This window comes from Pseudoliparis swirei, chromosome 1 (assembly GCF_029220125.1).
Source record: "Pseudoliparis swirei isolate HS2019 ecotype Mariana Trench chromosome 1, NWPU_hadal_v1, whole genome shotgun sequence".
Taxonomy (NCBI): Eukaryota; Metazoa; Chordata; class Actinopteri; order Perciformes; family Liparidae; genus Pseudoliparis; species Pseudoliparis swirei.
In genome coordinates this window covers 7,832,932-7,849,371 of record NC_079388.1, presented here as the reverse complement: position 1 = coordinate 7,849,371, position 16,440 = coordinate 7,832,932, and the positions used below count along the sequence as shown (strand labels likewise).

At 45.2% G+C, this 16,440-nt stretch overlaps 1 protein-coding gene across 1 annotated transcript; it reads left to right on the top strand.

Annotated features, from left to right (window-relative positions):
* The first annotated feature begins 2,020 nt into the window (after nucleotides 1-2,020).
* snx27a (sorting nexin 27a) lies at nucleotides 2,021-15,256 on the top strand. The gene is made up of 13 exons (XM_056415636.1): nucleotides 2,021-2,417; nucleotides 5,269-5,494; nucleotides 5,612-5,804; nucleotides 6,151-6,215; nucleotides 6,812-6,916; nucleotides 7,216-7,294; nucleotides 7,612-7,775; nucleotides 8,966-9,055; nucleotides 9,524-9,673; nucleotides 9,883-10,011; nucleotides 10,641-10,700; nucleotides 10,896-10,944; nucleotides 11,738-15,256. Exons 1-13 carry the CDS (start codon nucleotides 2,101-2,103, stop codon nucleotides 11,806-11,808), a joined length of 1,698 nt encoding a protein of 565 aa, XP_056271611.1. The 5' UTR covers nucleotides 2,021-2,100; the 3' UTR covers nucleotides 11,809-15,256.
* The last annotated feature ends 1,184 nt before the right edge of the window (nucleotides 15,257-16,440 follow it).

Sequence of the window (16,440 nt, the reverse complement as noted above, 5' to 3'; positions counted from 1 at the left end):
CTCCTCAGGGCCTCAGGGATTGTGAACTCGACCTCACCAGGACCCCCCCCATAGACCCACATAGGCCCCACTTACACACACACACACACACACACACACACACACACTTACCAAAAATGTTGTGTTGTTTTTGTTTTGTTTAGTGTGTGTACTTGTTGCCCTTGCACATTCCTGCTGAGCATTGCCACTTTCATTTCACTGCACACCCTGTGTGTGTATGTGACAAATAAAACATCTTGAATCTTGAATCTTGAATCTTGAACCCATCCTTAGTTATTAAGGAGCAGTGGGCTGCAGTGTAGCGCCCGGGGAGCAACTGGGGGTTCAGTGCCTTGCTCATGGACACTTCGACTTGCAACTAATGGGGAGAGTGGGGTTCAAACCGACGACCTTGGGGTTGCAGGACGACCCCCTTACCCCACTGAGCTACAGCCGCCCCTATTATTTTTAAGTGAGGCTTAATGTGCAGAGCTGGCAATAAGTAATACAAATAAATGAAATATGGCATGTTGGGCCAGCACAATGGCTCAATGGTTGATGCCTTTCCCTCACAGGATGGTTTCAAATCTGACCTGACAGGCATTGGGCTTCTCTCCATGGAAGGTCGCAGATCCACTGCACACAGCCAAAAGAAATGCAGGTCAGATGAACTGTAACTCCTAAATGGCCTGTATACTGTAAGTATGACTGTGAATGCAGTTGTCTGTATGTGTTAGCGCTGAGAGGCCGGCGACCTGACCTGTTTACCCTGCTTCTCTACTCCAGCATGTCAGAATGGGCTGCCTTGATGAGTGGATGCATGGATGAATAGGATGAATATGGATTATCCCATGAATTACATTAATGCAAGACTGCTTTAAAATTATGACCAAATGAATATGTGAGTTTGTAGAACACTAGTACATTTATTTGAGTTGATAGTTTTCTAGCACATTGAATAAAGAGCTTCAACTCAAGTATTTTCAATGGTAGCGTTGGTACTTTTACTTTTCATTCTCTCTGCTGATTTGAATTTGTTTATTTTACTGTACATTTTGGCTTCTTTAATCAACATCAATGTGTTGAACTCTCGTCTAAAGGATTGGTGATGTGTGTCACTGAAGCACTGATAGGCCTTAAGTCACCGATATTCTTTTAACGCCATGCATTTTGTTGATATTGACTATAGCTTGAGGACTGAAATACTGCATGTTTTCATTCCTAGCTAATCCTGCAGCCGGTGACTTCACAGATTACTTCTACTTCTTGGTTTTAAAATTAGTAATCAGCACCTCCATGATCGTCTCTCCCAATCCCATGGATTACACAATATGATAAGACGCAACATAATATGAATGTTTAGTAGCAGTTTTTGTACTGTGTCCCAATCAGGGAGTGAGAAATAACAAATTAGAGAGAGAGATCAATAAAAAATATATATTTATTATTATTATTATATATATTTTTATATATATATATATAAAAATATAAAAAAGTAGTTGCTATATATATATATGTATATGTATATAAACTACTTTTTTTCTTCCTTTATATATATCAACTACTTTTTGTATATATATATATATACAAATATATAATAATAATATATATATATATATATATATATATATATATCAACTTGTTTTATTTTGTAATCTCTCTCTCTAATTTTTATAATATATATGAATATCTTTTTTGTCTCTCTCTCTAATTTGTATACATTATATATATATATATATATATATATCAACTACTTGTTTTATTTTGTTTATCTATTCCTATAATCCCACTGAGAGAGTTCAATCGAAAAATGAACGTTCCAAATAGGTAACTTCTAATAAAAGTATAAAGCGTCTTGAAATATAAAAGATCAATGAATAAATCGTGTTCTCCTATTGTTGTGTGTGTTATTGTCAATTGAATAACTTTGCAGTGAAGCATAACCCGAGCAGACTTCGGGTGACGCCTCCGGCCGGTCACGTTGTGAGGCCGCGTCTCGTGACGCTGGCGAGGGGCGGGTTATCAACAACGGTCCGCGGTGCCGACGCCGACTGAGGGACAGAGCTCGAGTGTTGTTTTGAATTTACGATAAGACACCGATCGGACGGGGGGCTCGGGCCTATGGATAAGATGGCGGATGTAGAAGACGATGAAACTCAGTCGGCTCCCTCTCCGGCATCCCGTAACGGCCCGGCTGTCGGCTCGTCTGCGGACCAGAACACAGCGACCGTGACTGTTACGTCAGGTCCGCGGATGGTGAGGATAGTCAAGTCGGAGTCCGGCTACGGGTTCAACGTTCGCGGTCAAGTGAGCGAAGGAGGGCAGCTCCGCAGCATCAACGGGGAGCTGTACGCGCCCCTGCAGCATGTCAGCGCCGTGCTGCCCGGCGGAGCGGCGGACCGAGCCGGGATAGCGAAGGGGGACCGGATCCTGGAAGTGTAAGTCAGCCTCTCTGTTCTGCATCGCCAGGTACTTGGCACGTACGGCTAGCTGCCTCGTTTAGCCCGTGTGGATCCAATTCCCACCATGCGTGAAGCTATGGTCAAGGTATACGCGCGACGTCACCTGTCTGTCATGACACCACAGGTAACGTACGCCGTCCACCCAGCTAACTAGCCAGCTATGTGTCCAGTTCGGGGGTTACCGTGCGCGGCCAGCCGACCCCCGGGCGTGTAGCCGCGCCGAGCTAGCGCTGGAGAGTTGTCTCGGAAGCTAACCGTCTTACATAAGTTGGGCAGCAGGCTGTGCATGTTGATTAGCTCGAGCTAGCGAGCGAGCCAGGTAGCTCGCGCCTCGCCGGGCTCCGGTGTGGCTGCACCGACGGACATTAAAACGACAATCCTGTTGACGTTGTATTCGTCACGTGCAGAACGGGAGGGCTGTGAGTCTGGACCCTGTCCGGGGACAGGGGATGCCGGTGTTGTCACGCGAGTTCAGTGTGAACTGGTGCGAGTGTCCCCGCAGACTGTGAGCTCCACAACCGGTCTCATTTTGACATTGCACAGTTTTAATCTGTTATTTAATTCCCCTTTATCCCAATAAGTACACGTGATATGCTTTGCTGTACGTTGCTTTTTAAAATGCAAGTGAACGTCTCTTCTTGCCTGTAACTTTTAACATGCAATGTTTTTTAAGTGAGACCTATAATTAACTATGCTTACAATACAAAAGGTCATTTATGTTCCCACAGAACCATTCCCGAGTTTATATCTGCAGACACTTTCTGAACAAGTCAGTCTCCGTGATTTAAACAAAGCTATCAATGAGTTACCCCACCGGGTTGTACGCCTTGGCCCTAAAGAAGGGTAAATACTGGCATGTGTACAATGAACGAAATGAATAGGAAATACTTCTGTACAATTATGACAGGTATGTGGATCTTAGATTCCACCTGTGTGCGTGCCCTATAAGCTTTGACGTCTGGATATTACTGTGACTGGGCCATAAGTTACACTAAAGACAAAGGGAGAAGAGAAACCGAAAACAAGGAACACTAATCGACATCGACTTGCTGAGGCATCAAAAAAGTTTAACCCAACCTGTGTGTTCTGCATGTTAAGTGCTACATCTCTCTCTGGTCATGTGACAGTACCACTACTTATCAAGTGCCTTATTATGAACCAGCTTAACATTTCTCACCAAAAAAAACTTTATGTATGTCCGATGTCAGCAGCTTACTGCTTTTATGAACAAGGAATGAGGGCGATGCTCCTCCACTGGTGATACACACTAACCTAAAGTATACTTTAGGTTAGCGTGTATAGTTTGTGTAGAATCTCATGTTTCATAATCAACTTTTATGATGCAGAAAATAATCTCATCGAGATGTATTAAAGCCTTGACCTTAGTAAAAGTTTGTAATTGATTCACAATTGATTCTCAATTTTAATTCTGATAACAACAAAAAAAGTGATTTATCATATTTTGAAATCTTTTATTCAGAATAAATACTCAGTTTATAAAATAATGTGACGAGCTGCTTGCTTTGCTCTAATTCATTACTATTTCTCAGATATCACTTTAGCCTGTAATCTTTTATGGACTAAATATTTCATCAAAACCTATAAACTACACATTCCCTTAGCCTAATTCACATTCTTCAACCCCCTTTGTTGCTGATGAGATATTGCGTCACCTTTCTGGAGGGCATTGCTTTGCTTCGGTGTTGTCTAATAAGAGGATGATGGGATCAGATTAGTGTTGAGGCCAAAACTTCTCCTTTTGTCTTTTTGGTCACCTCCTCCCCGTTCGTTGGCTGTCCAGCTGAAAAACTCGGAGGAATGCCGTCACGTCTATTTATTTCCCCATTCCTTCCATTGTGGACTAATTTCAACTGCGTTATTCTTATCCAATCGACTTATTCCCACTTTGATTCACGCTACCATACAGATAAACATTCAGAGACGCGGCATATGGTGGACCGACCGATGTCGGACTCTCGCCTGCTCCATGCTCTCCCGTGGCCGCCCTGCTGTTTCTCTGAGGACGATGAGCAGGGACACCTGATGCTGCTGCCATCTGGCCTCCGCAGAGCCACGAAGGGGGGTGTCTCAAAGGAAAGAGACATTAGAACTGACCTGGTTACTCGGCACTCCCAACATTGTGTTTATCAATGGAGGACAAAAGGCGCTCGCATTACCACACCGTGATTGGTAAAATGAGCAGAATGCATATTCGCAGCACTAATATAACATAATATTATTCTGCCGATTCAAAGCTGGACGACAACTGAGTCTTTCATGCCACAGCTGTTCGTGGCCTCATGTTGCTTTCATATACAAATGATTACTCCCTAGATTTCAAATGATGAGGGGGGGATAGCACCCGTATTGTATCCATATTTGATATCGAGATATGCACCGAGTTGATTTGCTGGAGGAGAAATGATCAGCGCACCCCTCACTAGAACGGGCACTCGGTAGAGCGCATACCTTCGCCACAGCCACTTTTTTGGTACCTTTTCATGACCTTGACCGTGACCTTTGACTCGATCGATCCCAAAATCTAATCAAATGTTCCTCGGATAATAACCAATCATCCCACCAAATTTCATGCGATTCGGTTTAATACTTTTTGAGTTATGCGAACAACACACACACAAATAAATAAATACACAGCGATCAAAACATAACCTTCCGCATTCTCAGAATTATCATTTACATTTTACACACCCCACTATTTTCCAGTCAAGCCCCGCTCTGGTCGGTGCTGAATGCTGTTGAATCATCTGCCGTGTACATTGAAACGTCTCCCCCTCCACCTGTTCTCCTGCTCTTACCCTCCCTCCAGCAATGGGGTGAGCGTGGAAGGTGCCACCCATAAGCAGGTGGTGGACCTCATCCGTGCGGGGGAGAAGGAGCTGGTGCTGGCTGTGCTGTCGGTTCCAGCTCAGGAGGCGGATGGATTGGAAGCAGGAGATGATATCCAACCCAACTTCGACTACAGCGACAAGCAGGCGGTGCCCATCTCCATTCCCACGTACAAACATGTGGAGCAGCACTCCGAGAGGTTTGTGGTGAGTACCGATCGGACACGAAGCCTTTCTTTCTTTCAAAGCCTCTCGCGGCTGCACCTCACATTTATAATATTTTAAATTGTTTTTAATGAACGTGTCCGGTCTTTGTCTCAATAGGTCTACAACGTGTACATGTCAGGGCGACAGCTGTGCTCCAAGCGCTACCGGGAGTTTGCCATCCTGCACCAGAACCTGAAGAGGGAGTATTCTAACTTCAACTTCCCGAAGCTTCCCGGTAAATGGCCGTTCTCCCTCTCCGAACAGCAGCTGGATGCTCGCCGGAGAGGCATGGAGGAATATCTAGAGCGAGGTAAGCTGGAGTGGAAGGTCACCTTGCGGATTAAAGACAACGGTGTGCTGATTTTCAACATGGGCAAAGACAAAATCATTTACTTTTACCAATCAACACGTTGTTTTAGGAATAATTGCAGCTTGAAGTATAAGTACGATGACCTATCGACACCATCACAATCCCTAATCGCCATGCAAAGGAACAGAAGGAATAATTGAGCGTGTACATGCAGAAATCATGTCGTTAGGATAGAAAATAGGCCACGTTCTGGCTATGATCAATATTCCACCATCTATTAGAATACTATAAAACTGAACAAAGCATGTTTATTTGATTTACTTTGACCTCTCCCATCCGTCTCCAGTTTGCTCTGTGCGGGTGCTCGGCGAGAGTGACATCATGCAGGAGTTTCTCTCTGAATCAGATGAGGTATGCATCGTATTTATTATTGTTTTGCTATGGACTGTGATAGATTTGACTTTAGCTCTTTCTGTGGGAATTTTGATTCTGATCTTTGAAAAGTTGTATCTTTGACTTTTTTGACGTTTAAAAAAATGTCGTTTGAGCTTTTCTGATAGGTCGTATGATTAGGGATGTATTTATCTAATGCTATGTGTCTGACTTTGAACATATTTAAGTGGTTTTGGAGAATTTATTTGTGTATTTTCCATAAACCAGCATCAGTAGTCAAGTTGAATTCCTTAAAACCAGCTGGCTGCCATTCAAGTCAGCCAGCATGGAGTTTAAATAGTAGACCCAAAACAATTATGAAGTTCATTATAATGCCTTTGTAGTGTTTAATGAATGACGGCATCAGAGAAACATGCGCCAACACTGGATTAATCATCACTTCAAAGAAACCTCACCTACAGGATCAGGACTAGAACAGAGAGTAGTTCTGGTTTAGTTCTGTCGTGTTTGCTTATTTGTTATAGTTCTGAAGCAAACGCATGCACACACACACACACACACACACACCTTGTTAATCCACAGCTGTTCTCATGGCGTGTTGCTTCTCTGTGCAGAACTACAACGGCGTGACGGATGTGGAGCTGCGGATAGCCCTGCCAGACAAGACGACCATCTCGGTCAGAGTACGCAAGAACTGCACCACAGATCAGGTGTACCAGGTAGGATCACATGACATCGGCTGGGACGATGCCGTCGCACACTTCTATTGTCCACTATATCGGCACTTTGTTTTGGACGTCTGAATTTGGCTTTGCATTCAGAATTATGAAACTGAGAATTGCAAAATCCAATCGTATCTATGGGCAAAGACATGATATTCCATAAGGTGGAGGTAGAAAGAAGGAAAAATAACACAGACACATTTTATTATAGATAAAAGGTCAACTTTCATGCGGCAATATAAATCCTCAAACAATGTTTTTCTTACTTCTCTGACTCCGTCGCGCCCTTTCTGTAGGCGTTGGTGATGAAGGTTGGGATGGACAGTATGATGGCGAGCTACTTTGCCCTTTTTGAAGTCATCAACCACTCCTTCGGTAAGAGCCATGTGTACTTGATGTTTATGGGTGTTTCTCACAGAAATTCACGAAGCCTTTCCACATATTCTCTTGTTTAATTTAAAAGCCTTCGTGAGATGACTTGTCACATGGTCACTAGTTTTCTAAATACAGACCTGAACCTTTCCACTGGTTATTTTTATTCATCCAGCCTCGGGGTATGCACAGTTCTCAATGGCACGGGCAGGTAATCCTGTACAGGCCAGAATGAATTATTTTCTAGTGACTGAACGGACGACCCCCCCCCCTCTTTTCATCCCCCTCCCCCTCCCCTCCCTTTCTATTATTTGTTGCAGTGCGGAAGCTGGTTCCTAATGAGTTCCCCCACAAGCTCTATGTGCAGAACTACACGTCAGCAGTGCCGGGGACTTGCTTGGCGCTCCGCAAATGGTTGTTCAGCTTCCAGGAGGAGGAGCTACTCAGAGACAACCCGCTGGCACTGCACTACTGCTTTCACCAGGTAATAACAATAATTGAATCCCACTTACCGTGGATTAAAGAGAATTTGGCACAAAATCGGTCCTTCTTGCCTTCATGGAGTTTATATACTCCTCTGAGTTGAAACTGTTCCAGCTTGTTGGAGGTTTCTGAATTCTCTTTGTTATATCATGGATTATTTCTGGCATAATGGGGGGGGTAATTAACTATATTACTCTTATATTCTAACCCACTGGTTTCAGAATAATACAGTTCAGTCTACTTAATTATTCCCACAGTAAAACAATATTATTTTTACCCTGGCTTTTGAATATATTAGCATTCAGTGTAAACGCACACCGCTTCACTCCTTCAGATTCAACGTGTGCTTGTTGTTTTATCTAGATCTTCTAGACAATAAACACAATCTGATCACATCGTATTTTATGACTGCCAAACTAAACATTCTTTGACATTAAAACAAGCTAAATGAGGCTCAGTGGGAGCGACACGCTTGCCAGCTGGCAGTGTGTTGACAAATAGTTATGTAATCAAACCGTTTAGTTTTTTTGTGACACTCCTGGACACAATGGTCTACCTTTTGCCTGCAACTGAAATCCTAACTAATCCTATCTTAAACAACATTTCAAGCTACGACCAATCACAAAGTCCTAAAAACATGACATTCTGAATGTTTAACGAGACTTTGAAATGCCAGAGATCCAGAGAACCATAATAATCTAGCTTCCCACACATTTTAAGGTATAAAGTGTGACTTGAAATAATCCTCATAAGGAAATGCACGACAACCATAGTGGCAGCTGTCTACAAGCCGCCCGCCGACCAATAAAGGTCAGTCCCTGAAGCCTCTCGGGCATGTGAGGCTCAGCGCTGACCCGTCACATCAATGTGTGCTAAAGTCAGCCGAACAATGGGCTGAAAGTCGCTCCACGTCTGCATGAATCCCTGTAGGTTCATCTCTCCGAGCGACCCCTCTCACAATGACATCTGATTGTTGGTATGGTAGAAATATGGATTTTAGCCACTTTAAAATGTGCACCTAAGTAATTGCTGTTATTGATTGAACTTGGTTACTTGAGGCAGAATATCTTTTTTGCGACACGCTTTTAATGGATCATCATTTGTGTGCAGTGACCTCAAATAATAAATGGCGTTGTATCTCTTTCTACCATCCCATCCCCCCCTCCCTCCCCCTGCCCCCGGTCGGTCCAGGCACTGGAAGATGTGAAGAAGGGATTCATAAAAACGGAGGACAAATCCTACCAGCTGCAGAAACTGGCAGAGCAGCGCAAGATGGCCACGGTCAGTCCCACAAACCACTCTTTGTACAGGGGGGGGGGGCACGACGACACTTTATGCTTGCTGACCAGAGCCATCACCAAAACACGACCAAATAGAAATGGACAGAACATTCGGGAACCCTTTCACTTCAGAATAAGACTGTGTGCGGTTTAAACATTACATTTGAAAATGAACCAAACTGGTTTTGAAGGCTTCTGTGTGTGAAGCAAACATTTGCTTCATCGGGATCAGGAAATAAATTGATCTAGTTTGAAGAAAAACAAATATTTGCTTACCATATACACCCTTATTTGTGTCTGGGGAAAGCACTGTGCCACAGAGCACAGGACTGTAGCAAGGAAACGGATTATTACAGATTTATGTGCGTCTTGTATCCAAATAAAATGTGGTCAACTCTTTTTTTGGATCACCCTAACTGGTAACTGATGGATTAGTGACGGATCTGTTTTCTCTGCACCGCCCCGTTAGTACCTGAGTCTGTTGCGGACATGTGAGGGCTACAACGAGGTGGCCTTCCCCCACTGCTCCTGTGACTCCAGGAGGAAAGGACACGTCATCACGGCCATCAGCATCCATCACTTCAAGCTGCACGCGTGCACCGAGGACGGCACGCTGGAGGTGAGGGATTCAAACCGGCACCTTCTAGAGCAACACAGCATGTCAACTTGACCAAAATAGGAATAGTCTTTTCATATTGTGTGAAAATGTTTTTCGGCTTATAATAAAGTGAAATCCAGTATTCTCGTAAATGGATTTCCCAGATAGTGAATAGTTAAGCACACCGTTGTTCAGCCTGACATTTTAAATGCTGAAAACTGCGTCCACAGAACCAGGTGATAGCGTTTGAGTGGGCGGAGATGCAGCGCTGGGACACGGATGAGGAGGGGATGGCGTTCTGCTTCGAATACGCCAGAGGAGAGAAGAAACCTCGCTGGGTCAAGATCTTCACTCCATATGTAAGTGGGCAACGCTGGCACCACCTGTATCTGTGGGTTATTTATTGTGTTTATATATTTAATAACTTACTTTGTTGTAGGGGCTGTAGTCAAAAGAAGATCTACCTGGAATGAAATCCTATCTTTTAATAAAAAGGGGGCATAGCGGTATTTATTAGTAGAACTGGAATATGATGTTCCTGACTTTCAAAAGTGGATAATAACCTGAAACTAAGAGCGTTTTAGTCCAATGAGATGTTTATATCTATTTATCTTATTATATCTTTTTTTGTTTTTGTTTATTAGATTCTGGCTTTACTTTTTGTACATATTGATTGACTGAATAAAACACACCCGACTAAACACTGGCGCTATAGAGAGCCTCGCGCCAGGTTGCGTTACTCGAAGGCCGGCGACTCGGTGCCGCTCCGTCTTTATTTAATGGACCAATAAGAACTTGGACCTGAAGCGGCCTGCTGGGTTTGAATTTGCCTCTTTTGAGTGACTCATGTTGTGATTTTGTTATAATTGGTGAGATAGTCGACACACTTTCCTTCCCCTGCAGTGAAAAGCAACACCGTGTCACGGTGTCTTTGCCGGCCGACTGTGGCGTATCAGAAAGCTGACTTGGCAATTCTGTTTTTTTCCAGTTTAACTACATGCACGAGTGCTTTGAGCGGGTCTTTTGTGAGCTGAAGTGGAGGAAGCAGGTAGGGACCACTCCTTTCCTCTTTCATTGTGCACAGGACTCCATGCCAAGTGTGACATGCTAAACATAGATTATTTCTTTCATTTGTCTTCACAAATACAAAAAGACCCGGAGACGTTTTCATCTGGACTTTGTTCAGGATTCATGTTATTATATTTCTTGCGTGTTGTTTTTTTGTTTGTTTTTCTGCCGTCAGGTTGAGGAAGAGGCATCTGACAAAGACAACAAAAACTGCAGTAACAATGGTGAGCAGCAAGTATTTAGTTTTTGTCCTAAATACAAAGCGAACAGTCTTCATAACACGGATGATAAAACACCAACGCTGAATGTTAAGAGGATTTTATCTAATGCAAATGATAAAGTAATATGTATTCAGTGACGGCACCCATCGGGCCACATGAATTATGCAGAATCCCTGATAAAACCTTAAAGGGCAGCGACAGCGAGAGGATTTTAAGTCTGCTGGCTTCCTCTTTTTATGTGCATTAAAGGAAAAATGATATGTGCTCAGCTTTCTGTTTTATAAGTAACTTAATAGTGACATTGAATTACACCTGGCCCTAAAAAGAGCCTTTCACATACGCTTGTGTTTCATTATCTCTGTCTCTGAATTTTAAGGAGCTGCACATACGCATTTTTATGGTCATTTGCCCGGAGTTTCACACTGTGCCTAAAGAAGGAGACGGTACATGCTACTCCAGTGCTGTCAGAAGAGTGTGTGTGTGTGTGTGTTGGTGCTGTGGTCAGAGTAGATGCATTTAAAGACACATGCCATCTCCAAGAGATCCACTCAACACGAGGAAGTTGAAGCTCTTTGTCCATGTGAGACGGCACAAGACCTGCGATGCTGGAATGTGGAAGAGCAGCTTCGCGGCTGAGTGAGCAACAGGAAGTGAGGCTGAGGAGTGAGAGCGTGAGACGGTTCAGGACATCATAGGTTCAGACAAACTGACCGCTGTGTGTTGTGGCAGAAGAAGAGGGAGAGAAAAAAATCCCGTCGTTCAGATTTGTTCCCTGAATCGTCTCTCTGTGTTCCAGACTATCTGCCTCCTCTGGAGACCCAGCAGAAGGGATGGCGCCACCTAGGGGGAGAGATTGCAACTTCCTAAAAAATCATTTGTCGTCACTCGAACTAGAACTGGTCCACTCGCATCATCACAGCCACCCCAGAGCGCCCATCGGCAAACACCGAACCGAGTGAAAGACTGAGGCGATCCACGCCCCCCAACCCCCCGAAAAACACCCCCGAACCAGACCGGAAGTGGAATAGCCCGACGGCAGCGACCCCGGGGGGCCGCGCGGCGGGAAGAGCAGCGAAGGGAAATAAACACGCGCCAACTTCCATGTCATTCACTAGATCTCCATCGTCTGTTTTCCTCCATCTGCCCTGTGGTGTGCGGCCGGACACGAGCAAATTCTCGCCACTGGTTGAGATGTAACACACACACACACACACACACACGTGTACAGTGTGTGACTGGCCAGGGCCAGCACAGCGCAATGGGAGCCCCTCGAGGAAGAGCCAACATGTGAGATAGAGTCGTCCAACGCATGGAAATATGAACGGAGGGATACCGGAAAAAAACGGATTCTCAGTTATTGATAAAGAAAGAAGATTCCTGCTTTCACACCGATGATGGACAACGACGCGGGAAGTATGTTTCCATCCGTGAGGTCGGTCTTAGTCAGAAAACCTAATCGACACAAATGTAACTGAGAAAGTATGTTGGGGTTCATAATTCTGTGTATGTTTATCTTCTGAAAAAAAATATAGATTAATATAAGAGCTGTAAAAAAACAAAAACCTGTTTTCTTGATCTAACACAACGAAACACCAACTGAACTGCATTCAAGCCGCTCTAACATCTCTATCGTTCACCTTTTCGTTCGGGTCCAGCCGCCGACAGACATTGACCTCGGCGGTCGGAGGTCCATGTCGGGTCGTGCGCTCGTCCCCTCGCAAGTGTTCTCGTGTGGAGATGTTGCAGAGCTTGCGAGAGAGGAAGAGGAGTTCTCAGTCGCGGTGACATTGTGACTTCTGTTGAGCTGCAGTCCTGTGAGCGGGCAGCAGGGGGCAGCAGAGCGCAGCGCGGAGTGGAGGCTTTGAGAAAGATATTGAAACGCTCTGGCTTCTTACAGAGCGGTCCCTCAACCTCCCCACAAGTATCACTCCGCTTCAGGTTGTCCAGTAACCATGACAGGAAAACTGTGTGTGTGTGTCTAGAGTAGATGGTGCATAACGGTGTGTGTGACTGCAACCAGCAGACATAGCAATGCAGCTCGCTGCTGCCTCTTACTGCACCGACCTTGGTACAGTATTAGCTGCGTGTATTTGCACATGAAATATGATGACATGACAATTTACACAGAGTATTTTGTGTTTTTAGAGCGGCACTTTTTGTTCTCCTTTTTGTAGTTTGAAACATTTTGGTCTCACTTAAATTGTAGAAAGCAGGTTTACACGCCTGTGGACAGAAGACATCTTCTGTATGAAGACGATGTGCATAAATGCAATAGAGTTTAGTTTATTCTCTAACGGCGAGTCATTGGAACTGAGAGTAACGCTGGTTTGTTTTGTATTCACGCCGAGAGCACAAGTTCAAGTTCCACTTTAATCAAATATACATTTTTATTATTATTTGTTTTTACAGTTGAGCTTAGTTTGGGGTTAAATAAAAGGCTTAATTCATGTTGAGGTTCATCCATGATTTGCTTTCAGCCAGTTACCTTGAAGAACACTTGTTTCTGTGTGTGTGTGTGTGTGTGTCCTCTGTGTTCATTGACATTGCTGATGAGCTTTTGGGCTCTGATTGGACGTGTCTGATGAGCTGTTGGTGTGAGAGCCAGCAAATGAAGATGAGATTTTGTATCCGTACGACAGCAAAGACGCCAGACAGATGGAGACAAATGGGAGGCGTTCAGCACCGAACACACACACACACACAGCCCTGTTTCCATGTTACTTATTTGTCACCCTGTTGCCTCTTCAAGACAGGCAATACATGTGTGTGTGCCATTCTCACACACACACATCACGGAGAGCTGGATGGTGAAACTGCGATGTGCAGATTGCTGGACGGTCACGTTGACGGCCAGAGTGATGGCCAATTTAAAGATGGATGACATAAAAATTTGAGCTGTTCAACCATGATGATTTTGTTCTTTACAATATGTCGAGGGAGAGGCAGAGCGTGTGTGTGTGTGTGTGTGTGTGTGTGTGTGTGTGTGCTTTTCTGTCCTCTGCTCGTTCTCTCTCCAGGTTGGTCTCCCGTCAACTTAGGGGGATGTGGTTGCCGTGGCAGCGCCAGGTTGGCTCAGCCTGGCCCGTCGGTCTGATTCCTGTCAGTCAAACGACTCTCTGCCCCCGATGTTGTGTTCAAGGCGCCGTTGTTTGATGTGTGTTCTCTGTCCCCGTGGCTCATGCTGCTGTGAATAGGCTTTTAGGAAAGCTGCCGTTTTTGTTTTGTTTCTCTCTTTGTGTTTTCGGGTCGTCTCGTCAGCGCCAGCTGCCGTCTTCCACGCCGTCTCTCCGGCAGGTGGCTTGCTGTCGGTTGTCGTCCGTTTCTGCCATCGGTGCGATTAAATGTCATCGTACCAGTGTTTTTAGGTGAACGCCGAGCGATGACGGGAATGTTAAGAAGCACGTCTGTGTGTGGTCGGCCCGTGTTTGTTCGTCAGTGCCGTGTTAGTGTTTGAGATGCTGGACAGCCGCGGACGATTATCTAGAAGAAGAAGAAGAGGGCTGAAGTCCACTCGGGGCTCGTGTGACGCTGCAGCAGACATGGCGGCAGCAGAATAAAATAAGAAAAGAAGAACTTGTCCATGCGTGGACAGCGCTTGAGGCTCAGGGAGTTGGCGTTCATCACAACCGCCGCTGAAACGCTCGTCTGAAGGATGCTGTTGCTATAGCAACGCATCAGGTTTCCATGAGATGCTGTGCGAGGTGTTTTATTGTGAAACTCGACAGCATTTCAGTCACGTAGTGCGTCAGTCTCATCCGTGTCGACCTTCGGCGGCCCTGTGGCGGACGTGGAGGCGTACGTGCGGTTAGACGAGTGTTAGCCTTCGTGACGTTGATTTCTGCTCATTGCTCTGACGCACAGGGCGGGAGGCGGAGACTAAAGACCTGAGCCTCGCCGGTCGGTCTCCAGCATCACCTGTACATAGTTGTTTTGAAAAGAAGAAGAAGAGAATATCTCTTGGACAAAATGCACTCTTGTTTCTCCAACTCAAAACTTTTATTTATTTAAACCGAAATTCTAAAGATTGGGGAAATGATGGTGTAGGAAGCTCGAGCCACCGGCGATCATTAATTTTGTGCGTGTGTGTGTGTGGGGGGGTGTACTAAAAGAAACAAGAGAGGCAGCATCTAAAACGGCATCGATTAACACCTGATGCTGAACTAGGCTACTAAATGGAGAGTTTTATATCTAAAAAAAACAACACATGAAGGTTTACTAACCAATATTAGAAAAAGGGAGAAAAAAAGTTTGAAAATGTTGTGTAGAGTAATAAATTGTAACAATATTTTAAATAAAGTTATATATTGGGAACAAATGCTGACTGAAGTTATTCAATCTTATTGTGTGTATTGTGGCTGACATCTGAATTAGCTTCTAATTTATGCACTCGGGTTGTGGTTATCAATATGAATTATCTTCCTTTCCAGTGGAACCGACCAATATCAAGACCGTCTTCCCAGAGACATGAAGCGTCAGCGGTGCTCATCTGAGGCCAACTCACTTCACGTAAAAAAGACTAGTGTATAATAACAATCTTTTATTGTATTTACATTTGAATGTAGACGCTGGTCGTGGAGAATCAGAGATGAACGGTTTATCACAGAATGTGAGGAGCTCAAGCCAATATGACGGCGAGGTTCTTTATTCCTCTTCGGTGTTCCGCCTGCTGGAGGAGACGTGATCGTTTTCCCGTTGCAGATGTCTGGAGCCTGAAGGGGTAAATGTGCCACTTGTGTTTTGGGGGCTTTAACAAACGACAGAACAGCCCCGAGAGACTTCTTGATCGGGAGAGGTCTCATTTATGAACAGCTGCCGTTTATATAAGCCACTTCCCGCCTGAAGCCGTCTTTGCTGCACGGGGAGGTGCTGCTGTGCGGCACGGCGCTGATGAAAGCATAAAAGGTCCATTATTCAGGCTGAGCAACGGGGAAGGAGACGCGTTGGTGGTCACGTGCCCAACGGGTCGCCACAGACTGAGGTGAGGCGTTATTCAAACCAAAGACACGGGGCTCCTCAATGCACCGTGGGACCAAGCCGAGACCAGAGGGGAAAACACTATTCTCACTGCTCTCACATGGGCTCGATATGCAGGGTGCAGGCTGCAGGCTGCTGGCTGCAGGCTGCAGGCTGCTGGCTGCAGGCAGCAGGGTGCAGGCTGCTGGCTGCAGGGTGCAGGCTGCAGGGTGCAGGCTGCAGGGTGCTGGCTGCAGGGTGCTGGCTGCAGGGTGCTGGCTGCAGGCAGCAGGGTGCAGGCTGCTGGCTGCAGGGTGCAGGCTGCAGGGTGCTGGCTGCAGGGTGCAGGCTGCAGGGTGCTGGGTGCCTTTACTCACTTTCCATTGTTCTCTTGCCCACCCAGAGAGAATCTAGATTCTAGACTGTAAACTCGCTCGTGTGCATATGTGACCACTTCGGTCACGGGAGGCTTCGTTCATTATTCACAGGGAAGTGCCAAAGATAGAACTGTATCGATCTCCTCTGGTCAGAGGGAGCAACATTCCT